Genomic DNA, 27610 nt, shown 5'->3' on the forward strand with positions numbered 1-27610 from the left:
ATAATCTGGGTCATTAAATTTTTGGACATCAGCTGGTGATAATTTTGCTCTGATCACATATCTTCTTAAAGCCATCTTGTTTTTCACTTGTCCCACTATCAACTCATTTTTCACTGCACCATTATTCTTTTTGTCATTTCATCTTTTCTATTTGAACCCAGTCACAGATTGGCCTTCTCACTCACTTTTCCATACCTCTTTATTTGCTTAAAACTTGTTATATCTCAAACTTTTTCAGTCCTTTTCAGATTATTAATCTGAAACGTTTACTCTGCTTCCTCCGTACATGTCCCCATTCTAACCCCATATCCCTGAGTCTCCATAATATTACCAAATTTGTGCTCAGTGATCAAGCCTCTGCAGCCCTCTAAGTAGAGGATTTCAAAGATCAATATCACCCTACGAGTGAATAAATTCCTCCTCATCTCAGTCTTCAACAGCCTATCCCTTATTTTGAGATTAGGCTCTCTAGTTGTGGACTCATCAGCCGTGGGAAACATCCTATTCAAATTCACCCTGTAATGCCATGCTAAAATATTGCAAATCTTAATGAGATCACCTCTTACTCTTTGAAGCTCTGGAGAATAGACTGGTTCCACAATACTTTGTCATAAAACACCCTGTTTACCCCGGAATTCATCTGGTGAATTTTCATTAGAGTTATTTTATGGCAAGTATATCCATTAAATAAGGAGGCCAAAATTGCATACAGTTCTCCAGCAAGACTGTATAGTCAACTTCTGTGATCTTTACTTCTACACTCAAATCCCTTTGCAATGAGGTCCAATATGTTATTTGCCTTCCTTACCTTTTGTTGCAACTGCTTTTAGCGACTCAGGAACAGGGATACCCAGGTTCCTTTGGACACCAACACTTCTCAAACTTTCATCATTTAATAATCTGCCCTCCTTTTTTTATCCCAGATAAAAGTGGCTAACTTCACCGTCTATCATATCTGCCATGTTTGTGCCTGTTCACTTAACCTGTCATTGTATCCTTCTCACAAATTAACATTCCTACCTAAGTTTGTGCCATCAGAAAGCTAGCCCAGATACTTTGCCAGAGCCTTGTGGCTCCTGCCTCACATTGTGTGGTATATTCAAAGGATCGCAGAATGACATATCATCAACCAAAAGACTACTTTCTTCTTCCCTCTCTTGTGGATGCTGGCAACTTCAATGAACCATGCACCTCCAACCAACGGTTGCTGCTTTCTGCCTTCTTTCTAAGAGGCCAATATTTGATTATGAGCTAATGAACTAAGGAAGTCGTCACAGCCAAGCGAGATCTGGTTTTCAGTGAGGTCCTCCAATGCATATTCCAACAGCGGAATGCCAGAAAGTGATTATGAATGTGAAGCACAAATCCGTTTCCAATGCAGGAGCAGTCCCTGGCTCAGACAACCTTAAACTGCACATGATTTGGAGATGCCGTTGTTGGACTGGGGTGTACAAAGTTCAAAATCACACAACACCAGGTTATAGTCCAACAGGAATAATTGGAAGCACACTAGCTTTCGGAGCGACTCTCCTTCATCAGGTGGTAGTGGAGGGCTCAATCCTAACACAGAATTTATAGCAAAAATTTACAGTGTGATGTAACTAAAATTATACATTGAAAAATTGATTGTCTGTTAAGCCTTTCATCCGTTAGAATACAGTGATAGTTTCACTTCTTTCATGTGCAAATCACAAAACCTTGTTTTAAAAACGTTGCATTCTCAGGTTAGCTGTTAACAATGGTGATAGCTAGACAATATGTTGGAGGTGTTAGCCCCCTGTGTTCTCTGTCTATGCCATGACGTTTAGATTGATCCTAATCTAAAAAGTGAGATAACAGAGTTTTGCATGAATTCATGCAGTTTTTGAGCAAAGTACAATGTAACCCTGCAAGTACAGATTAAACCCACAAAATGTGTGTGTGCATGTGGGTCTTTGTCTGTATGTGTGCCTGTCTGTCTGGGTTGGGGGTTGTGAGTGTGAGAATGTGTGTGTGCTTGTAGTGAGTGCAGAGTACTTAAGTCTGTGAGGGGGTGCATGTGAGAGTGTGGGAGTGTGTGTGTGGGTGTCTGTGTGCGCACACGTAGGAGTATCTGAGGTGAGGTGCTGAGGCTGAGGACACGTCAGCACCACACTTTACCGCAAACCCACAGACAACCTCACAATGCTACACTTCTCCAGCTTCCACCCAAAACATATTAAAACAGCCATCCCCATGGACAAGCCCTACGCGTACACCGGATCTGCTCAGATGAGGAGGAACGTGACGGACACCTGGAAGTACTCAGGGATGCCCTCACAAGAACAGGGTACAATGCTCAATTCATTGACTGCCAGAAGGAACCGTAATGACCTCCTCAGGAGACAGACACGTGCTGCAACCAACAGGGTACCCTTCGTTGTTCAGTATTTCCCAGGAGCTGAAAAACTACGCCATGTTCTTTGTGACCTGTAACACATTATCAATGAGGGTAAGCACCTCACCAAGACTTCCCCCACACCTCCACTACTTGCCTTTAAACAACTGCCAAACCTCAAACAGATCGTTGTTCGTAGCTTGCTGTCCGGCCCTCCGGACAACTCCATACAACCCTGTCACGGTAGGCGCTGCAAGACGTGTCAGAGTGTGGACATAGATACCACCATTAGGCGTGGGGACACCTCCCAGCTTGTACGTGGTAGGTACTCATGTGACTCAGTCAACGTTGTCTATCTTATACGTTACAGGCAAGGATGCCCGGCGGCTTGGTACATTGGGGAAACCGAGCAAAGGCTACAACAACGGATGAATGGGCACCGCGCAACAATCAACAGACAGGGGTGTTCCCTCCCAGTTGGGGAACACTTCAGTGGTCCAGGACATTTGACCTCGGACCTTCTGGTGACCATCCTCCAAGGCGGACTTTGGGACAGGCAGCAGCAAAAAGTGGCTGAGCAGAGGCTGATAGCTAAGTTCGGTACCGATAGGGAGGGCCTCAACTGGGACCTTGGGCTCATGTCACATTACAGATGACCACCATTGCACTATACACACACACAGATACTCCTATATACACACACACACACACACACAACCCCCAACCCAGACAGACACACAGACAAAGACCCACATGTACACACATATGGTGGGTTGAATTTGCACTTGCAGGATTATATTGTACTTTGCTCAAAAACTGCATGAATTCATGTAAAACTCCGTTATCTCACTTTTTCGATTAGGATCAATCTAAACATCATGGCATAGACAGAGAACACAGGGGGCTAACACCTTCAACATATTGTCTAGCTATCACCATTGTTAACAGCTAACCCGAGAATGCAACGTTTTTAAAACAAGTTTTTGTGATTTACACATGAAAGAAGTGAAACTATCATGGTATTCTAACGGATGAAAGGCTTAACAGACAATCAATGTTTCAATGTATAATTTCAATTACATCACACTGTAAATTTTTGCTATAAATTCTGTGTTAGGATTGAGTCCTCCACTACCACCTGATGAAGGAGCGTCGCTCCGAAAGCTAGTGTGCTTCCAATTATTCCTGTTGGACTATAACCTGGTGCTGTGTGATTTTTAACTTTAAACTGCACAGGCAGAGGTGTGAGTGTAGGGGTGGGTGTGTGTAAATTACACCCTCTTCATAGAAATCAACTGCTACATTCAGAAATGTGAAGGTGTATCAAATACCACTTTGACAGCTGGTTCACTTATGTGAAGTCTGCATGGCAGGAGGGTAAGGTGGGTAGTAAGTAGGAAGCGCTATGGTCTCCCTAATTTTTAATTTGCTGTGCAATACTCAGAGGCCCATGTGGGCCAGCATCTGCTGGAACCGGAAGTCAATATGACATCAGACCAACTGGTGCATGCAAAACATACTCTGAACCTCCAAGCCGATGCACGTATTCTTTTCCCCTTCCTTGCCAGCATTCTGCAGAAACCATTCCCTCTGAGACACCTTGGTCCACTCCTCCTCCTCCTCCACTCCAACACCTCCCCACAGCATCTTCCCATGCAATGGCAGAAGGTGTAGCACCTTCCCCGCTTACTTAATCTCTCCTCACTATCCAAGGCCCCAGATACCTTTACCTTCCAGGTGAAGGGTTGATTTACCTGCAGTTCACCCAAACTACTGTATTCACTGCTCACAATGTGGTGTCCTTTACACCAGGGAGACCAAATAAGGACTGGGGGACCGCTCGGCAGAACACTTCTGCTTTACTTGTAAAAATGACCCCGAGCTTCCACGTGCCTGCCGCTTCAACACACCAATGTGTTCCCATGCCAACATTTCTCTCTTAGGCCTGATGCTGTGCTCTCATGAAGATCAACACAAGCTGAAAGAACACCATCACTTCCTCTGTCTAGTTACCTTACTGCCTCAAAACTGAGTTTTAACAATTTCTGAATGTAAACACTGTCCATGTTTATCACCAATGCCACTCCCCCACGTACTGTTCTGCACAGTTTGCTTCCAGCACAGCCAACCCATTTTCAACGATTCACACTTCCTGTTAACACCTATTGAGCATTTAATTTCTCTTCCAGCTCATCAGCAATCCCTTTGCTTCTCACTTTTTTTCTCTCTCTCTCGCAAGACACCACAGGTCCATCTGTGTGACTCGCTTCTCCTGCCAACTACTCCTCTCCTAGCTTTGAGTTCTGATGAAGGATCACTGAACTTGAAACAGTAACATTGCTTTCTTTCCACAGGTGTTGCCAGACCTGCAGAGTTTCTCCAGACATTTCTGCTTTTGTTTCAGATAGAGTTATAGAGCTGTACAGCACAGAAACGGACCCTTCGGTCCAACTTGTCCATGCCGACCAGATATCCTAAATTGATCTAGTCCCATTTGCAAGCATTTGGCCCATATCCCTGCAAACCCTTCCTATTCAGATACCCATCCAGATGCCTATTAAATGCTGAAATTGTACCAGACCCGACCACTTCCTCTGGCAGCTCATTTCATACATGCACCACCCGCTGCATCAAAAAGTTGTCCCTTAGGTCCTTTTTAATCTTTCCCGTCTCACTGTAAACCTATACCTCCAGTTTTGGATTCTGCTACCATGGGGAAAAGACCTTGGCTATTCACCCTATGACCCTCAAAATTTTATACCTTCTATAGGGTCACCCCTTAGCTTCATAGACTCCAGGGAAAACAGCCCCAGCCTAATCAGCCTCCTTTATCTAGCATCTGCAGTTCTTTGTTTTATTTTAGGGAGTTAGGGAATATGGTTTCTGCTACAAAAATTGTCAAACACTCTTTGAAATATCTCGTGTAGTGTAATAGGTAGTTTTTTTCCTATAGAGATTATATATTACGAGCATTCAGCTGCATCGTTACCATTTCTTGTTGAACTGACATTTATTTGCAGCAATAATTCTGCTCCTCACACTCATTTAAATATTACAAACATATGTGGTCTTTTGAGCATAAATGATTTGTGAAAAGTGAAGAAATGGAAAACACTATTAAATAATACCACAGATGGAGTACACAAAATATACTAACGTTTAAATAATAGACCAAATGGAAGATGAAATCTTCTCGAAGAATTGCAATATCCATTTCACACTTTTCTGAAAAGTGTCAGTACATTTATCTTACGAAGAGAGATTGAGCAGTTTAGGCCTATATTCTCTGGAGTTTAGAAGGATGAGAAGAGATGTAATTCATACATAAGATGAAGGGGATTGACAAATTAGATGTAGATAGGATGTTTCCTCATGTGGGCAATCTAGAACAAGAGATCATAGCTTTAGGATAAGGAGTGGCAGATTTAAAACAGGGATGATTAGATTAGATTAGATTTGCTACTGTATGGAAATAGGCCCTTCGGCCCAACAAGTCCACACCGACCCTCCAAAGAGTAACCCACCCAGACCATTCCCCAACCCTACATTTATCCCTGACTAATGCACCTAACACTATGGGCAATCTAGCATGGCCAATTCACCTAACCTGCACATCTTTTGGATTGTGGGAGGAAACCGGAGCTGGAGGAAACCCACGCGGACACTGGGAGAATGTGCAAACTCCACACAGGCAGACAGTCGCCTGAGGTCGGAATCGAACCCGGCTCCCTGGCGCTGTGAGGCAGCAGTGCTAACCACTGAGCCACCGTGCTGCCCCTATGAGGAGAAATTACTTCACTCAGAGTCATGAAACTGGAATTCACCACCCTAGAGTATAGTGGATGCCAGGATGTTGAGTAAGTTTAAGGAGAGGATAGATTTTTAATTAGCAATGGTTTGAAGGGTTACAGAGAGTGGGTGGTATAATGGAGCTGAGGTAGAGATGAGATTAGGCATTTTTGTATTCAATGGCTGAACAGGCTAGTAGGGCTGAATTGCCTGTTTCAGCTCTTTATGTTTTGTTTTTAAATGGAATACAACTCCCTGTAGATTTATTAACCCTTTATGTGCTGTAAAAAAATTAAGAACTCCATTATCACGTAACTGACTAAATCTTGGATATAAATGCTCCTTTTGTTGCAATATCTTCTCATGGAATAGCAATTATTTGTGTAGGATAGGTACATTACCCACTTGAAAAATGATTGTTCAGCGATGCAATGATGGAGGTTTCATCTTTGAGGTCCTTCTGTCCTCTGAACTAACACCAAAAAATGGATGATCATGTCATCATCTCTGTTAGAGTGCGTTATGAGCAAACTCACTGTCACATTTCCCACATAATACCGTGGGTATGTTCAAACATGTTTATCTAACTTTAATGTGCTTTGGATCATCCTTTCCTTACTTTGTTAACTTTGAAATTAAAAATCTATCGAAATTTTAAAAACTAACATGTTATCTAAATGGACATTCCCAATTTGTGCCAGTTCAGAAATCTATTAACTAATGGGAATCACGGCTATGTTCAGTTCTGTTCTCAGTCAATATTCAGTTCAAATTGACTGCATAGCTACTGAAAGCCCAGTACCACTCTTACGAAACTACCAAACTCAGCCTTGACTGACCATAAAATTCGTGAAAACGAAACAAAGAATTGCGATTACAATCTGAAACAAAAACAGAATTGCTGGCAAAACTAAGCTGGTCTGGCAGTATTTGTGGGGAGGAAGCAGTGTTAATAGTTTGAGTCCGATGACCTCTTCATCAAATTCATGAGCTAGAATCTTGTTCTTCAACTCTATACTTGAAGCCTATTTGTCAAAACAGTTCAATTGCAGACTATTGGATGCATGATGGTACACCAGTTTAGCAACAGACTTGTCTACAGTATGAAATGGCCACATTGTGACAAATACAGCCATTCCTTTCCTTCTTGGACAGTAATTTGTACTTTCATTTTGGAGTCCTCCATGCACCAGCCAAAACCCCCGGTCCTGTAATTTTAGTGCATGCCACCCATTTGGAGCAATCCCATGTTGCATTGAATTGTATATTTAGTTATAATTACAATAATTAAACTGAAATTTAAATAGTTAAAAAGAAATTTACTTTAAAAACCAAATGTGTTAATTTTCACCAACATGCATAGTGAAACCATCCATTTATGACAAATGCAATACCAATTTCCCCATGCAATCCAAAAATTATAATGTTTGCACCAAAAAGAAAGTTGGACCCATAACGTTTGTTAAGAAGACAGTAGATGTTAAATTACTCCGAATAATCTCAAGATCCCAAAATGATGATAGCATAGGAAAGGAAAGGAAAGATATTAAAATTAGCCCGGCAGGCAGTTCAAGGGCTAATTTTAATTTAGCCCAATTCCATAGCCATTTGGCAGATGAGATGTTTTGAGAATGTAACTGTTAGAAGGTCATACTTGTTTAGGATGATCCTCCAAGTTTTCTTCCTCCTGGAATAAGTGAGATGTGAAGTCAGTATCCTTTTTAGCATCACATCAGCTGAATGACAATCCTCAAAATGTCAAAAAAAACAACTTTTTCTCTTCAACTTACTGTGCATCAACACAATTTCATATATTTTCAGTACATACAGTATAGACTTTGGTTGACAGGAATCAGAAAGAAGTGCATGGAAGGCAAGGAAGAAATAACTGGAAACATTTCCTAAGACTTACTACTTGGCGCTGCCTTTTGGCCAGCTAAAGCACTTGCTAAAACATTAGTGGATGTTGACTTAGGTCCCTACGCATCTTGTAACATACCTGGCTGAGTGAACATCTCATCACCTTCAGTCAGTATAAGTACTATCTCAAACTGAAACTATAGCTCAAACCAGTGCTCAGCAATGCACTGCATCTGTACTGTAATTGAAACTTGAAAGCCAATAACACTTGAAATGCTTTGGCTTTTTTTTTTAAACATACAGTTTCTGATTTATGAATAGTAAATAAAGAACTATAGAATGTCAAAGGGCACAGAAAAATGTTCAATGGCCTGGATACGCTTCCTACAAGTTACTCAACAATGCATTAGTTCATTATGTAAATAACTGCTGGAATGTGTGCAAGTTATAGGAACCTTGTACTTACCTTGCTTCTAGAATCAACATTAAGCAGACACACTCCACAGGCTAGATCTTTTGCATTTTTAATCCCAGGACGTAGAATACAGGAGGAGAAGTCCAGCGAGTTTTCATCAGGCTGCAAGAAATGCAAACAGTTTAGATTTACTACTGAATTTTGGACAATGTAGTTAGATTCAAAGTCAAAGTCACACTTTGCAATTATGTTCTTAACAATACTGTGGGCGTACCTACATGGACTGCAATGGTTTAAGGTGGCAGTCGTGAAGGGCAATTATTATTGGTCTATAAATGCTGGCTGAATGAGAAATGCTAACATCACAGGAAATAACAAAATAAGGAGGGCTTGATGTATGTATTCCAATGCCTTTTCTTTTTGATCACAACTCTTCTTCGCAATAACTTGAGACTTGACTCCTCTTGGATGCTTTGAACAATTCATATTCAGCAAATCAATTTGGTGAACTTAATAATCTGATATTTTAGAGTTTTTATATTAAGTATTCTAACTTAAATCGTTCACCTCGTATCAATAACTTTCAAATTCACCTCAAATTGATTTTTGGTTTAAAAATCTAATCGATACATGTTTTAGAGATTAACTAGCTGGAAGGTCCATCTGGGCAGATTGATTAGTTAATCAAATAAATTAATCTATGGTGCCATTCAATTAACATTCAGAATACTGATATATCAACTGTGCAACCCATATTAAGATCGAGCTAGATTGTTACATAGATGTGGGTTTGGAATGGAGGTAAGAGACAGAGATCCAGATAGGGAAAAGGAGAGTGATAGAGATAGGGAGAAAGAAAGATAAAAGACATTATATCAATTAAACAAGAGGTTCCATTTTGAGTATAAAGTGCACCAATTTTGAAAGTTAGCTTTTTTCGATGTGCTTGCATTCAAACTTATTTGCATGGACCAATGCAACGGGACACACTTTAGCAGTGTAGTCTCTTTTTAAGAATTTCCTTGATATATTTAAGAATAGTAAAGTCTTAAACTTTAATGAATACAGCTGAAAATGAATTTACAACAATAAAACATTTCAAATCATAGTGCTAAGATTAGTTAAATTACTCAAAAGAGCTTTTAAAAAAATAAACTTTTTTTTTAGGGATTTAAAGGATTAGCTCCTGTAAATTATTATTTTTTAAACGATTAGAGCCCTTGCGCCAAAAAGAACCAGCATAACTTTGGAGCCAATTTACACGTCTGTAAGCAAGTGCAATTAGTAGAAACGCCCAGTGGTGACTAATTCATCCTGGGATGTTCTGGGCCAACTTCCAGCACCAGGTGATTAAATTAGTACAGAAGTCTGCAGGTCCTTTAATTGTGTTGAACACTTGCTTAACAAAATACTGCAATCCAAAGATCTGCACGTCAGGTGAACTGGCCATGCTAAATTGCCCATAGTGTTAGCTGCATTAGTCAGGAGTAAATATGGGGTTGGGGGGGGATGGGTCTGGGTGGGTTAGTCTTCAGAGAGTTAGTGTGGACTTGTTGGGCTGAAAGGCTTGTTTCCATACTGTAGGGAATCTAATCTAAAATGTTCTGTAATATTTTTCATAAGTTATGCCAATATCAGGGGAATGGAAGAGCCAAAACAATTAAACAGAAAGCACAGGCCATATTCTGCATTTACAAGAATAATACTGATTCTTCTCATTTGTTTTCTTTGGGTAACCGGGGAAGGTAGAACCAGCAAAACAGAACCTTGTTTTAATTCTTGAACTGATACTGTAATCATAGAATCAGAGATGTACAGCATGGAAACAGACCCTTCGGTCCAACCCCTCCATGCTGACCAGATATCCCAACCCAATCTAGTCCCACCTGCCAGCACCCGGCCCATATCCCTCCAAACCCTTCCTATTCATATACCCATCTAAATGCCTCTTAAAATGTTGCAATTGTATCAGCCTCCAACACATCCTCTGGCAGCTCATTCCATACACGTATCGCCCTCTGTGAAAAAGTTGCCCTTAGGTCTCTTTTATATCATTCTCCTCTCACCCTAAACCTATGCCCTATTTACCCTATCCATGTTCCTCAATTTTGTAAGCCTCTATAAGGTCACCCCTCAGCCTCCAACACTCCAGGGAAAACAGCCCCAGCCTGATCAGCCTCTCCCTTTAGCTCAAATTCTCCAACCCTGGCAACATCCTTGTAAATCTTTTATGAACCCTTTCAAGTTTCGCAACATCTTTCCCATAGGAAGGAGACCAGAATTGCACGCAATATTCCAAAATGGCCTAACCAATGTCCTGTACAGCGGCAACATGACCTCCCAACTCCTGTACACAATACTCTGACCAATAAAGGAAAGCATACCAAATGCCTTCTTCATTATCCTAACTACCTGCGACTCCACTTTCAAGGAGCTATGATCCTGCACTCCAAGGTCTCTTTGTTCAGCAACACGCCCGAGGACCTTACCATTAAGTGTATAAGTCCTGCTAAGATTTGATTTCCCAAAATGCAGCACCTCGCATTTATCTGAATTAAACTCCATCTGCTACTTCTCAGTCCATTGGCCCATCTGGTGAAGATCCTGTTGTAATCTGAGGCAATCCTCTTCTCTGTCCACTACGCCTCCAATTTTGGTGTCATCTGCAAACTTACTAACTGTACCTCTTATGCTCGCATCCAAATCATTTATGTAAATGACAAAAAGTAGAGGACCCAGCACCGATCCTTGTGGCACTCCACTGGTCACAGGCCTCCAGTCTGAAAAACAACCCTTCACTACCACCCTCTGTCTTCTACATTTGAGCCAGTTCTGTATCCAAATAGCTAGTTCTCCCTGTATTCCATGAGATCTAACCTTGCCAACCAGTCTCCCATGGGGAATCTTGTTGAACGCCTTACTGAAGTCACGTCTACAGTTCTGCCCTCATCAATCCTCTGTCACTTCTTCAAAAAACTCAATCAAGTTTGTGAGACATGATTTCCCACGCACAAAACCATGCTGACTATCCCTAATCAGTCCTTGCCTTTCCAAATACATGTACATCCTGTCCCTCAGGATTTCCTCCAACAACTTGTCCAACACCGACGTCAGGCTCACTGATCTATAGTTCCCTGGCTTGTCCTTACCACCCTTCTTAAATAGTAGCACCATGTTAGCCAACCCCCAGTCTTCCGACATCTCACCTGTGACTATCGATGATACAAATATCTCAGCAAGAGGCCTAGCAATCACTTACCTAGCTTCCCACAGAGTTCTAGGGTACACCTGATCAGGTCCTGGGGATTTATCCACTTTTATGCATTTCAAGACATCCAGCACATCCTCCTCTGTAATATGGACATTTTGCAAGATGTCACCATCTATTTCCTTACATTCTATATCTTCCATATCCTTTTTCACAGTAAATACTGATGCAAAATACTCATTTAGTATCTCCTCTATTTTCTGCGGCTCCATACAAAGGCCACCTTGCTGATCTTTGAGGCACCCTATTCTCTCCCTAGTTACTCTTTTGTCCTTAATGTATTTGTAAAAACTCTTTGGATTCTCCTTAATTCTATTTGCCAAAATTTTGACAAAATGCACCCACCAACTTTGTTACCTGCCTTGAATTGATACATTACAGCTTCAGCAATGCTTGAAAGAAAAATTACTTAAAATTGGACAGTTACAACAATAATCTTTACCATTTATGTTCTGCAAGGCAATTTTAATGATCGGACCTTAAAGCTGCAATCACAAATAATGGAACATAAACTCTGTACCTGCAGAAAATGGTCTATCAAACTTTAAAGTCACTGATGTTAAAGCGATTCTGGGTATAAGATCAAAATTAATGAAGATGAATGAGCAAAATGCATTTTCAAATATTTTCCTTATTTTTGCATGGGATGTATCGTGGCTTGTTAGGATACATTCAGCGACAGGAGTCAACCACATTGCTGTGGATCTGGAGTCACAAGTGGGCCAGATATTGGTAAATCAAGTTTTTTTTTAAAACAACAGTTGATAAGTTTTGTCATGGTCACCATTACAGAAAACAGCTTCTTTGACATGTAGAAATCATGCATACTTGTTTATATATACTTAGTGTCAGTACAAACAAGCAGACAGTGACAGCAATTTTCTACTTAAAATTAAGAATCAGTCCATTTCAATTTTTAAAGTTGTTAGTTGTAAACTATACTGCTGGCAATAGATGGGAAAGCAAAAGAGTTTGATTGCATTTCCTGCTGCTTTCTTTTGAACTGAAGAAATAGTTGTGTCATTGTTAAAAATGATATGCAGATGTGCAAAGTGAAGTTGCTAACTAAACTTCTGTAAATGATTGTATTCCGCTCATTATTTAATGGTATTCATAAAATGAAACTGCATTTAAACTGAGTTTGAGTACTGTACACACCACTCCAAGAGGAACAGCAAGATAATTTATCTCAAAAGAAGGGGAGTGTGCTGAAAAAGAAAAATCTCCACCACCCCCAAAGCATTAATCACTATAAATATTTTTTCTTGCAAGTACACTTGATGGCATAAGTTTACTGCTGACAACAATTTTTATGAAAACAAACTGAAACTACCTGCTTTCTTACCTTCTGCATCATCCCAACAGAAAGCAATTAGGGAAAAAAAAGCTCAGTGAATGTGGAGATATTTTTACCCTACACAATGCATCCTCAATTGTATTTTCAAACAACTTAATATTTCTCTGATTATCTTTTCATTACAATGTTCAAGACATTCTGCAGCTTTTCACCCCAACAATAAAGCAAAACGCAGCTTACAGTAACAAAACAGAAAACGAGAAAGTACCACTAGCTTAAAATTGGATCTCCATTTTTTTTCTAGCGTTTTAAACTAATACTTTTACCTGCAGACTGAAATACTAATCAGAGATATCTGTGGCTTTGGGTGCCTGTACATAATTGCTCGAGGCTCCTTGCTCCTTCTCACCAAGTAAACGTCTTCAATCTCTTATGTGCTGCCATACTCCTTTATTCAAACCTGCATAGTAAGTTCTCAAATAGAGTTCTCTAATGTAGTGTCTAAGACCTCTCTTCAAATGTTCGTTCTAGACTAGTGACTTCTCACTGATGTCAGAGTCATCAGTCCATTACCAGGATTTCATGAATCTCATTTTACCACAAATTAATTACATAGAACAAAATTTAAGGATTAGTCAAGAATTTTCCTGTAGACCTCAAAATCTAGTAAATTTGCAAAATGATTTGTCTCAAAGAGAGCAGAGATTATTCTGCTGATTAATTTCTTAACCTGATAAAGACTGAGGTCTAAGGGACAAATGCCAACTTTTAGGGACTGCTCGTATGTACTTAGGGTTTGTCCTCCTCACCAAGTTCCTTGGAAATTAGGCCCATAATCCACTGCTGTACATTTAGTTCATGGTACACTGCAAACACCTGAGGATCTGAAAGACTCTTGCTGAGTCAACTAAGAAGATTCCTGTTAAAATAGTAACTTCTATGATCCTCAACTTACTTACATTTAATTTGTTCTCATCAGATCTTTTGCATATTGTCTAATTTAAAAGAAGCTCTGAACTTTACAAATACTCTTAGGAATAAAACTCTCGGCCTACTACCTGCAGCCAGAATTTACGTCAGTTATCTTGACAGCAGTTTACATCCTACTCCATGTGAAAGCAAAGAGTACACTTGATGTAATATACACACCACAAATAGCCTTGAGATGGAATACCCCAAGGCTTTGTTCACCACAGCCAGCAACTTCAACCAGGCCAAGATACCATCAACGCATGTCCTATCCCACCAGAGGCCCAAACACCTTTGACCATTACTGCGCAACCTAAGACACCTACCACTCCATCCTCTGCCTGCACTTTGGTGAATCAGACCTTAAGGCTGTGCTCCTTCTCCCAGCTTACAAGCAGAAACTGAAGCATGAGGATCTGGTACAGGAGTTCCTACAGTACTGGTCTGTGGTAACAGACACGCTCCAATGTGAACTCTCTTATGCCCTAGACCCCACCCCCACACACCAGGCCTTGTTATCACAGCCTACTATGACACACAAGTCGTTGTTAGCCACTAACAGTCTCCATCAATGGCAAATGGCCCTCCTAGCCAGATCATTATCCACTACTTTGTCCACTCTCTCCTTGGGCTCTACTCAGACCTATCCTGTATCCCTTGCCCCATCCCCATCCTTCTTTCCTCCCCCCACCCACCCTATCTTCTGTATAAGGAGACAACATTTTCCGAGCTATCATCAGTTCTGAGAAAGGGTCACTGGACCTGAAACATTAACTCCGATTTCTCTTCACAGATGCTGCCAAACCTGCTGAGCTTTTCCAGCAATTTCTGTTTGAGCTCCTACAATACAGCTTGGTGGACAGGCCCTATTCAAGAATTTAGCAGCCAACCTAAAATGATTATGACTTCTGCGATGGTCATGGCATTAGTAAGTGTGCAGAGGACTGCAAGCCAACGAAATAAATCAGAGTGTCCCCCCAACCAGAAACCATGGATGAACCAGCACGTCTAACTCCTTACTAAAGTCCAGGTCTGAGGCGTTCAAGTTGAGTGGCCCTGACATTTACAAAAAAGTCTAGGTGTGACCTTCACAAAGCCATCATGGACAGCAAAAGACAATTCCAGATTAACCACACAAACATGTCAATTGTGGCAAGGCTTATACAATATGACAGACTCCAAAGTGAAGTCAAGTAAAATTGCTGGCAAAATTCTCTCTCTCCCCGATCGGCTCAGTGCATTCTATGCTCGTTTTGAACAGAAGGTCAATGAAATGATGTCACCTGCCCTGAGAACCTCGGGTACACCTCTACTCTCAGTCACTGCCGCAGACATCAGATTGGTCTTCTTGAGAGTAACTGGGCTGGATGGAATCCCCGGCCATGTACTAAGATATGGCGCAAGCCAGCTGGCAGAAGTATTTACAGACAGCTTTAACCTCTCCTTACTACAATTGGAGGCTCCCATCTGTTTGGAGAAGACCATAATCATCCCAGTGCTAACTAAAGATCAGGCAGTGTGCCTAAAAACCTACTGTCCAGTGGCTCTCACATCCATCATTATGAAGTGCTTTGAAAGGTTAGTAATAGCACACGTCAACTCCAACCTCCTGGATTGCCTTGAACGACTACAATTCACCTACGGCGCAATAGGTCCATGGCAAACGCCTTCTCCCTGGCCCTACACTCATCCCTGGAGCAGCTGGATAACAAGGTCTCCGATGGTAGACTCCTATTTAATGACTTCAGCTCTGGCCTCAACACCATAATTCCAATCAAACTTGTCTCTAAATTCCATAACATAGTACTCTGCTCCCCACTATGCAACTGGATCCTTGACTTCCTGACCTGCAGACCGCAATTAAAAAGGATAGGCAACAACACCTTTTCCATGATAATCCTCAACAACAATCCCCAGCAAGGCTGCATTCTCAGCCCAATACTATACTCCTTATACACTCACTGTGACAAGTGGTGTTCTGCACGACTCAGTATTGGGACCACAGTTTTTCACTTTATACATTAGCAAACCAGGTGAAGGGAATGAGGGCATTCTTCTGGCTACACAACTTGTGTGGCCAAATTCTGCTCTAACTCCATTTACAAGATTGCTGATGACACCACCACAATGGGTTGGATCATAAACAACGACAAGACAGAGTAAAGGAAAGAGATAGAGCGCTTCGTGGCATGTTGTAAAGACTCTCTCAACGTTAGCAAAATGAAGGAGCTGGTCATTGATTTCTGGAAGCAAAGTGGAGGACATGCCCCTAACTATACCAATAGTGTTCAGGTGGAGATGATAGAGAACTTCAAGTTCCTAGGAGTAAATATCACCAATGTGAAAACACCTACCAATAAATTCAAGAATAGCTTCTTCTCCACTGTTATCAGACTTTTGAATAGACCTGTCATACACAACAATAGGTCTTTCTCTGCACCTTAGACCATAAGACATAGGGGTACAAATCAGGCCATTCAGCCCATCAAGTCTGCTCCGCCGCTCAATCATGGTTGATACATTTCTCAACTCCATTCTCACGCTTTCTCTCTATAACTCTTGATCCCCTTGATACTCAAGAATCTATCTATCTATCTCAGTCTTAAATATACTTAATGACCTGGCCTCCACAACCTTCTACGGCAATGAATTCTATAGATTCATTACTCTCTGGCTAAAGAAGTTTCTCCTTATCTGTGTTCTAAAAGGTCTTCCCTTTACTTTAAGGCTATACCCTCAGGTCCTAGTCTCTCCTACCAATGGAAACATCTTCCCAACATCTACTCTGTCCAGGCCATTCAGTATTCTGTATGTTTCAGTTAGATTCCCCCCTCATCCTTCTGAACTCCAGAATCCTCAAACATTCCTCATATTAAACTTTTTGTTCCTGGGACCATTCTCATGAACCTCCTCTAAACACGCTGTAGGGCCAGTAGATCCTTCCCGAGATATGGGGCACACAATACTCAAAATGTGGTCTGACCAGAGCTTTAGTGAGCCCCAGAAGTATATCTGCTTTTATATTCAAGTCATCTCAAAATAAACGCTATCATTGCATTTGCCTTCCTAACTACTAACTCAACCTACAAGTTTCTTTGCACTTCAGACTTCTGAATTTTCTCCCCATTTAGAAAATAGCCCATGCCTTTATTCTTCCTACCAAAGTGCATGACTTCACATTTTCTAACGTTGTACTCCATCTGCCACTTCTTTGCCCATTCTCCTAACCTGTCCAAACCCCCCCTGCAGCTCCCTGCCTCAGAAGTGCTACCATTCCCTCTACCGATCTTTGTATTGTCTGCAAACTTAGCCAGAATGCCCTCATTTCCTTCATCTAGATTGTTAATGTATAAAGTGAAAAGCTGTGGTTCTAATACTGAGCCTTGCAGAACACCACTTGTCACTGGCTGCCATGCTGTGAAAGGACCCTTTTATCCACACTCTGCTTTCGGCCAGACAGCCAAGCTTCTATCCATGCTAGCACCTTGACTCTAACACTATGGGCCCTCATCTTACTCAGTAGCCTCCTGTCCAGCACCTTGTCAAATGCCTTCTTGAAGTACAGTTAGGTAACATCCACTGACTCTCCTTAGACTATCCTGCTTGTTACTTCCGCAAAGAATTCTAGCAGATTTGTCAGGCATGACCTCCCCTTGATGAAACAATGCTGACTTTGCCCTATTTTACCACAGACTTAAGTATTCAGAAATCTCATCCTTCACAATGAATTCCAGGATCTTACGCATGACTGAGGTTAGGCTAATCAATCTGTAAATTTCTGTCTTTTGCCGTACTCCCTTTTTAAACAGGAGTGTCACACTAGCAATTTTCCAGTCCTCTGGGAGTCTCCCTGATTCTAGCAATTCATGAAAGATCACCACCATCGCTTAATAGCTATCTCAGAACTCTGGGGTGTAGTCCATCTGGTCCAGGTGATTTATCCACCTTCAGAACATTCAATTTTTCTAGCACTTTCTCCCTGGTGATGGCCACCACACTCAGCTCTGCCCCCTCATTTTTGAATTTTTGGGATATTATTTGTGTCTGCCACTGTGAAGACAGAAGCGAAGTAATTACTCAGTTCCTCAGCCATTTCCTTGTTCCCCCTACTATCTCTGCAACATCATGTTCCAGCATCCCAATGTCCACTTTCACCTCTCTTTTGCCCTTTACACATCTAAAGAAACTCTTACAGTTGTCCTTTATATTACTGGCTAGCTTACCCTCATATTAAATCTTCTCCCTCCTTATTTATTTTGTTCTTGCCTTCTGCTGGCCTTTGTAAGCTTCCCAAACCCCTGGCTTTTCACTGCCCTTTGCCACATTATATGCTTTTTCTTTTATGCTATCCCCGACTTCCCTAGTCAGCCGTGGTTGCCTCATCCTTCCTGTACCATGCTTCCTTTTCCTCTATACCTGTAACACTATTTTGTATTTTATTCCATTATCCTGTTGCACTTATGTAAGCTATGATTAACCTGGAATAGGACAAAAAACAATATTTTTCGATGCATCTTGGTATGTGACAATAAAAAAAATTAATCAAATCAAAAGAACAGTACATTGGGTCATCCCAAGATTCTATGTGGATGTCTCCCCGCACAAGAGATTTTCAGTGTGAACACTTGGGACTTACAGTGTAAGTTCAGAAACATCTTCTGTAGGGAGAATGTGAAATAGAGTATAGAACTCAGTGACAGTCTTACCGTGAGGGGGGTGAGAGACATGAATATCATCAAGCTACTCCAGATCTTCTCTATTTCTTTCATCAGCTGTTGGAGCTTCTCATTGCATACTGCTGTTGCTTTAATTCCAATCTCAACACGTTTGGTTACTCTATACACCTCTATCACCCCTGTTAACATAAACAAAACGTTCACTTGTGCATAAACTTCACTTTCAAAGCCATAATTTGATACTGCACTATATTTTCTCCAATAAGTTTTCTTTAAAACCTGCTAAGTTGATTTTATGACTTCTTCCCTGAACTCTATTTTAAGCAATGTTTGAAAAGTCCATAGTAGCCCAGATTATACAGTCACCATAGATGTTTGTTTTAAAAAGGAAATGGTAATGTTTTAGACAGTCTCACCATTGCAGGGAATATATTTTGTGGGGAGGGTAGGTGTGTGTGGGTGTGAGTGCATGTGTGTCAAGAGAATAACAGGGATGATGGGGCTTTTTGTGAGGACCAGCACCAAGTAGTGCATTTGCCAATGTTAAGACAGGATATTTTATCAACCAGTTGGTTCTTTCCAATTCCATCTCTAGATTCATCTAATCCTTGGCGGCCACACACACACCCCCCACCAGTTTCAGACAGTGTCTGAAGAGGAGTCATGGAGTCGAAATATAAATGTTGTTTCTCTCTCCACAGAAGCAACCAGACCTGCTGAGTTTCTCCATCACTTTCTATTTTTATTTCTGCATCTGTAGTATTTTGCTTTTATTTACAGACAGCTGTTGTCTTGTTCCAAGGAGGAGCAATTAGGTCTGAAGTCTCTTAGACTGATAAAATAATAAGGAAAGAGAGATTTGACAAACAATGAAAACAGCTAAAGTAACAGATCTGCTCAATTAAAATAGATGATTTCAACCGATAAGTAAACAAGACAACAAAAGACTTTGAAACTATATACTTGGAAGTGGAGAGTAGAAGAAACTATTCTTACAATTACACTGGCACATAGAATGTTTTATCACAAATGGTGATCAATGTTAAATGGATTAGATTTTTCATATTTGTGCGCTACAAAAGGGTATGGAAAGAAAACGCAAAGTTGAGACTCTGGAAAATCAGTTTTCCAAGGGATGCCTAAATTTAACACTGGCAAAAAGGAGTCCCAATCACCCCTTTCTGTGTGAAAACCTACATAAATATAGGAATCAAACCCAAGGGCTTGAATTCAGCAATTAAAAAAACAGAATACAGTATATAATACAGTATTGTTGATTGCTATCCAAAGAATACAATAATGGTCAATACAGCTTTAGAAATAGGTCACGCTTTAATGATTTGCTGTGGCAAAATTGCTGACAATTATGGGTTAGTGCAAGATATAGTCTATTTACAGCTGAGAGTTAGTCCTTTCAGTTTGCTCTGTCACCAGCACTTTAATTTTAATCAACAAGTAGTGGCAATTTGCACCTCTCAGCCATCTAATATGAAACCTAATTATTGGAACAATCAGTCTCGAAGTGAACAAGCACTGCACAAATTGAAGTTAAAATTTAAGTGTTAGTAAGCAGAGTACATGTTGACTATTTACGTTTCAGCTTTAAAAGACTCCTCAGGGGAATGAGCAACTAACATACAAGCATTTTTTGGTCTCTGCCTCTGTGCTGCTAACTTGCGTTGGCCCAGGGAAGTTTAACCTCTCAAAGTCTTCAGGAACTTGTTGGCAGCTTTGAAAAGTTTTAGGTGCTCAAGTGCTGACTCTGGGGAAAGTTTCTAAGATGAGCTGGCTCCTGTAACAACTAGTTTTACAGTCAGCTCTCTGACACTAATGTGAACTTAATATCAGATGGTGGGTGACAGATGTTACAGAATCCAGATAAAAAATACTGTTATTCTTAACTAGGGTGCGAGAGGCAGAACACTTTGAATCATACTGCTGATTAAATCTGAAGAACCTGGGAAGTTCCAACAGTTCAAGAGAAACTGACTGGGAATGGTGTGCTATGAAAATGAAAATCAGAGGACTTGAGGTGGTATAACACACAGTGACAAATCACTTGCTCTAGATATGCCTCACCAATCTGCAGGCAGTTTCAGGAGGGAAGTAAACTAGCAGACTAATGTTTTCAGATGACACTTGACAGATCTAATGTCAGGCTTGAAATTAAGATTTAGGGTTATAGAATAGTAAATTAGCCACTTTGTTGAATGGTCAGAGCAATAAAAAGCACAAGATGATGAAGAGCAGAAAAATTTTCAGCTGGGCCAGTAACATTCTATTCAGGGGTTACCACTGTTTACATTATTCATTAGTGCTAAGGAAAAAGTTCTTTGCTGTTATGATAACATTTGTTGTGAGCTCAAGTTTCATGGTCAGTTATTGATGAGAAGTAATTGAGAACATTCAAAGGAACCTGGACAAATAAAGTTGATAGTTTAAAGAATGGCAGATGAATTTTAATGCAGAAGTGTAAAGTAATGTAACACAACACAAATGTTCAGAAGGAAACAACAGCCATTTGAAAATGTGGAAAAAGATTTTGAAATAGTTTTTTTAGTGAAGTACTATCAATCAGATTGAAGAAGGACAGAGAGGAATCTCAAGTATGTTCATTTAAAAGTTAATTCAACTTTGCGTAAATAGGCAAGGCTACTTGTACTTGGCAGTAACATCACTAAAGAAGACAGGAATTCAGAAGCTTTTCATCTTGCACTCTTCAGGATTAGGACACAAGAAACAGACTTAAAAGTGACACCAATTAATACAGCATTGGTGTCACTTTACTCATGTCTGTTTCTTGCATCAAAGTACTGCAGGATGAAAAGTTTCCAACTTCTCACCTCCTTTTAGGAATAGAGTCAGAGATGTATAGTACGGATACAGTCCCTTCGGCCCAACTCGTCCATGCCAACCAAATATTCTAACCTAATCTAGTCCTATTTGCTAGCACTTGGCCCATACCCTCGAAAACCTTCCTTTTCAAAAAACGTCTAGATTGTTCAAAGCTACTCTGTATCATTTTGAGCAAAATCACATAATAAATAGATTAGATTCCCTATAAGTGTGGAAACAGGTCCTTTGGGCCAACCAGTCTGTAACTGACCCTCGGAAGAGTAACCCGCCCAGACCCATTTCCCTCTGACTAATGCAGCTAACACTATGGGCAATTTAGCATGGCCAATTCACCTGACCTGCACATCTTTGGACTGTGGAAGGAAACCGGAGCACCCAGAGGAAACCCACGCAGACATGGGGAGAATGTGCCAACTCCACACAGTCACCCGAGACAGGAATTGAACCTGGGACCTTGTTGCTGTGAGGCAGCAGGGCAAACCACTGAGCCACCATTCCACTTAAAACAAAGTAGTTGGACACACATTTGATTAGGAGCCAAACTGAATAGTACAGAAGCAGAAGATCAAATATGCTACAAAATACAACGATTCCATTCCTGGTGAGACCAAAGATTTTACATGCATGATTTGCACTTGCTAATGGCAGTTTAACTCTTCAGGTGAATATAATATCTTAAAGTCACTGTAGAGTAACCTCCAAAAAAAACACTGTCCAGATCTGTCAGATTGACTAAATGCGTAACATGCAACCTCAGATGTCCAGATATAGAGGTTAAGATCGTGTTTTCAGTAGTTTGCATGCTCCTCAAAATGCTGATATTAACACCTGGATTTTTTGATTTGCAGTTGATCTATTAATTAAGAATGGGCAAAAATTTGAGAAAACTGTACATTTTCCTTTAGAAATAAAATCCTTCATTGACTATATCTAATGTCACATTTATGAACAAGGTTGTGCAACAATGCATTTATTATCGTTCCATCATGGTCTCTTCACAGGGTGGGAATCTTGTAGATTCAGTTAATTTGCCAATAGGCATGCTCAAAATAGATGCGTAAAATGCAGGAATCAATGCAAAGTGAAAATATAAACAAACAAACTGTCGAGTAGAAAGGGCTGGCAAACAGAACTTTATTTGCTGAAAATGTGTTGCTGGAAAAGCGCAGGTCAGGCAGCATCCAAGGAACAGGAGAATCGACGTTTCGGGCATAAGCCCTTCTTCAGGAATTCCTGAAGAAGGGCTTATGAATGGATGCTGCCTGACCTGCTGCACTTTTCAGCACATTTTCAGCTCTGACCTCCAGCATCTACAGTCCTCACTTTCTCCTCGAAGATTTTAACCTACTGTGAATCCTCTTACAAGGATGCCTTCCTTGAAGAAGCTCTCTTCCTTGGATGCTGCCTGACCTGCTGTGCTTTTCCAGCAACACATTATCAGCTCTGATCTCTAGCATCTGCAGTCCTCACTTTCTCCTCGAACTTTATTTGCTTACATGAATAGACTATTTGAAGGTGAGCCAATTAGCCCACGATAATATTTTCCCAATCTTACAGTGCAGTCCTCTTGGTACACCCACAGTATTATCAAACTGTGACAATTCTATTTTCACACAATCAAAATTTCAAACTTGTGCTGAGATTTGTAATTATGGATGTTAAATACAGTGACATGTATACAACCAACATTTATATTAGAATGTAATGCCACAATGTTACTGAGTGGAAATATTTAAAAACAATTGCTTCCTGCATTGCAAAATATGTCAAAAAACTTCGACTTTTCATTACTGGGGTGAATATTTTCACTAATAACGTGACTACGTACAGTGTGCCATACAGATCACAGAGACTCAGATTTAATCATCATTTTGAGTCATGCTCCCAGATATTAAACCAATATTTCGTAAGTAATTAGATCACAGCCTGCTGGACTTGGGGGAAGAAACATCAGCCAATGTTTTCGCTAGTCAGTGTCACTCAGTGAAAAGCGCATATGATTGGCATTGTGTGAAGACAGGATAGATCTGGCTGTGATGCCCTTTGCAGCCAATAGCCGGCTGGCATTTTTCAAGTAAGCTACTGCATAAGGAATAAAGTGAGGACTGCAGGTGCTGGAGAATCGGAGCTGAAAAGCGTGGCGCTGGAAAAGTGCAGGTCAGGCAGCATCCAAGGAGCAGGAGAGTTAATGTTTTGGAATGAAGGGCTTATGCCTGAAACATCGATTCTCCTGCTCCTCGAATGCTGCCTGACCTGCTGTGCTTTTCCAGCGCCACACTTTTCAACTCCGATTCTCCAGCATATGCAATCCTCACTTTATTCCTTATGCAGTAGCCTACTTTTTGATGACTGCACATGGAATTACCACCTGAACAAGATAGTGAAAAGCTTCCAGTGGAATAATCTCCCACCAACATTCAGGGTCTTTGGGAAACAGAGGAGATAATAGAAGGAAAAGTATTAATTATATAAATTAATCAAACATATAATAGGCCAAATTATGCTGAATGTGCTTTAGAGGTGCTACCCATTAATCTGGTATGAATACTCTTTGTTAAAATTACTTCCATTAAAAATACCTGCAGCATTTGTTAAATTGAATGAAGACCCTTTGAGATTTTTAAAATACAAAAGTAAATTCCTCACATAACACCCACAATAAAACATTTTCTGCAAATTCCACTGGAGAACATAAAATTGAGAAAATGAATCAGGAAAAAGCATTTAATATTTGATGAAATTCAAACTGGTTGGTGCTGCCTGCAGCTTGACATGCAACAGGGTCCAGATCACAAGCAGCAAGAGATGTGTGTGTGTTGGGGGGGGGGGGGGGCAGAAAGAGGAGGAAGGAGATGGGAGAGAATAGTCAAATTTGCTGAACTCCGTTTTACAGTAAATATTCATAATAGCCTGAAGGGCCAGTCATTTGCTCACTCCCTGACTGTGAACTACTGAACATAATCTAAAATGCATAAATTTGGAGAAGGAATAAAAGGGGTAAAATAAAAAGAGGATGTTAAATTTTTAAGCACCTAATTAATGTTACTTTGTTTCAATACAGAAATATGACTGGCATCGGCTTTCATGGAGGGAAGATATCTGGTCTGCATGGACGATTTGAATGAAGGGTCTGTTTCCATGCTGTATATCTCTATGAACTCTGACTAAATGGTCCGGGGGAGTTATTCATGCAACCCTGCTGCAATACCAGAAACCGTGTGGCAAAGAAAAAGATATTAATGAACAACAACTGCTGCTTTCTCCATACCCAAGAGATATTCCATGCCTTGTGTTGACTGAATAACTTCATTACACACGGTTGAACTGCTGATTCCATTCAAGGTATCACTAGCCTTCCTCATGACCTAAAAAAAAGACATTTACAGTACCCTATAAGATATTGTTAATGAAAACAAAGACTGGAGAAACTAAACAAAGCAATTAACAAAGTATACTCATCAACAGACAACTAAACAAAATCAAATATTTAAACTTTTGGAGTTATCTGTAGTTTTACAAACTATGGCAGTCTGTTTGGCATACTTGAAGCTTCTGCTAGAGCAAGAGTTTACAGCCCTAGTGAAACATTCAACAAGAGCTTGCATTTACATAGCACCTTTAATGTAGGAAAATATCCCAAAGTGTTTCACAGAAACACAAACAGATAAAAATTAATGCTGACCCATGAATGAACAAGTGATTCAAAGATCAGAAAATCAGCGGGTTTTAAAGAACAAAGAGAAGACAATGGTAAAGTGGCTTAAGATGGAATTCCTAAGCTTAGACCCAAGATGGCAGAAAGCATGGTCATCATAGAGGGTTGTAGGGAATGGGGAATACAGAGTGCTTGGAAGGTTGAAGACGGAGGTTCACAGAAATGGAAAAGTAAGGCCTTGCTGGGATTTAATCACAAGGACGAGTTCCTAAAAACTCAAATGTTACTGGACTAAGTACCAATGCAGATCATGGGTGATATAAGTGAGTGGGATCCTGCTAAAAGGTGGGATTCTAACAGAGATTTTAGATCAAGTTTTATCAAGAAAATGAGGCAGGGCTTTATAATATTGGAATAGCTAAATGCAGTGGCAACAAAAACATGGATGTGGGTTTCAGCCTCAGATGGCATGAGACAGGGCCAGGGCCAGATTATGGAGCTATAAGTAAGTAGTATTTTTAATAGAGAGATTATGGGATGGAAAGCTCAAGGTCAAATAAAACAGATTTTGCAACTAGCCTGATTCAATCTGAGACCCTGATTCAATCTGAGACAGTGATCAGAAAGGTATAAGGAATCAGTGGCTAGATGTGATTTCTAGTGGAGAGTCAAAGATAACAGTTTTGCCTTTTATGCAGTCCTTAATAACTCCCTCTCTTCAAAGAGTGAGAAAAGATTTTTCTATGGCTACCAGCTATCCTGGTTGTCTTGCTTAATGACATGTTGTCTATTTTGGTAGCAGCTTTGTGTGCCTTAAACTGAGCTCAATATCTGTTCTTGTTTTCCTGTCAATTGTTTTCTTCAAGCCTGAAAGCACTTTTGTTTATGTCTGATTTGTTGCTGACATGATACGTTAGTCAATTTGACTTGTTTTCACCATGAGCCCGTCTTCAAATTCTAGTGCTATACATGGCTTCTTTTTGCATTAAAAGCCAATCAGCATGCTTAACAAAGTGGATTTTGCATGATTTACATGTCTTGTTCACTCAAAATCAATCAGCTGCTGTATATTTTCTCACCCTAGCCCCGCCACAGATTTTATATAACAGGCAGGTGTCAAACTCAAGATTTGAAACTACAACTCTTCATAAAACTGATGCCTCTTTTATGGCGAAAGCCTAGTTTAAATTAATTGGTTTCCATAATTCTTAAGATAATGAACAACTTTTAATAAGGATACAAGTACAGACTTCATTCAACCTGAGGGGATGAGGAAGATAACGCACAACAGTAAACAAAGGAGTTAAATTAGTCCCTTTAGTTATTTTGATTTCCCATTGATTCAGTACTATATTGTTATAGCACATTTAGCCTTGGATTAAGTGGTCATTCAGTTTGCTGTATGCAAATTGGTTGCTATATTGACTTCTGAAGCAACATTTCAATGTGATAAATTGATTGTAAAGCGTTTTAGGTTGTTTTGAGGATATGACAAACACCATACAAGCACATGGCTTTTTCAACTGAGAAATAAAAAAAATCAATTTCACATTAATATCACAAAGTTACAAGTCAATCCAAAAATCATACAACCAAACTTTCAATAAAAGAAACATTTATTTTAGTAAGCTGGGTGTCCTTGTTTTTTGGATAGCTAGTTTGTTGATTCTTCAGAATCATACTAGGTGTCTGATATCAGACATCGAGCATGATGCTCAAGAATCCACAAATCAAGCTATCCAAAAAAAAACCCACCACCACACAGCTTGAATTTCTATTGACATATGAAAATACTGCAGATACTAAGATCTGAAATGAAAACTAAAAAGGCTGCAAATACTCAGCAAGTCACACAACGTGTGTGGAGGCAGAAACACAATTAATGCTTCAGATTGATGCCCTTTCATCAGTTCTGACCAACATAAGATCGGGTATTATGTGCCCCCATAGGTTGAGCTTTGGGCTGGGAAGCATGTAATATATGGAGGGTGGCTAGCCAACTGAGCTCACCCCATAATACTGAAGATGGGAACCAGCCAACATCAGCAGGTAGTCCACCATATGTAAATAAATAGGTAGGAATAAGCTCACATTATACTACCCACACCACAATACTGCTAGCATGAGCCGTTAGTTGGGAATGGGTCTCACAATGCTTCAGTACTTAAAATGGTGGGAAGGAGGAGGTGGTTTTATCATTGGAGGGTGTCCCTTGCTGATGTCAACCTCCTAATTCCTTCTCACCTAGATTTTAAAGAACAGATATCTCCTCATCCTCCTCCCAGAGTTACCAAAAATTCCCAGTCCAAAGCTCTTTGATTTGCCACTCGCTTATGTGGGGCCTGCAGGATCCACTGTGGAGCAAACCCAATTGGCAGGCAGCTCCCAAGGGAGAGACCTTCTGCCAGTGAGTTTGTTCAGCCAAACTGCAGCACTTTTTGGGCTGTGGAGTGGCCTTCTTACTCGCCA

General features: G+C 40.4%; 1 protein-coding gene across 7 annotated transcripts in view; it reads right to left on the reverse strand.

Annotated features, from left to right (window-relative positions):
* The window catches only part of synrg (synergin, gamma), a 129135-nt gene that overhangs the window by 13200 nt on the left and 88325 nt on the right, over positions 1 to 27610 (reverse strand). For 4 of the 7 annotated variants that reach the window (XM_072589789.1, XM_072589787.1, XM_072589785.1 and 1 more), the window contains 4 exons: positions 24755 to 24851; positions 18661 to 18809; positions 8472 to 8582; positions 7800 to 7832 (listed from right to left, as the gene is read on the reverse strand). In XM_072589789.1, the coding sequence (XP_072445890.1) occupies positions 7800 to 7832; positions 8472 to 8582; positions 18661 to 18809; positions 24755 to 24851 (390 nt within the window). Of the gene's footprint in view, positions 1 to 7799; positions 7833 to 8470; positions 8583 to 18660; positions 18810 to 24754; positions 24852 to 27610 lie in introns of those variants that run through there. The other 3 variants (XM_072589791.1, XM_072589786.1, XM_072589788.1) reach the window with 2 other exon arrangements.

Source organism: Chiloscyllium punctatum, chromosome 19 (genome assembly GCF_047496795.1).
Source record: "Chiloscyllium punctatum isolate Juve2018m chromosome 19, sChiPun1.3, whole genome shotgun sequence".
In the NCBI taxonomy this organism is placed as follows: Eukaryota; Metazoa; Chordata; class Chondrichthyes; order Orectolobiformes; family Hemiscylliidae; genus Chiloscyllium; species Chiloscyllium punctatum.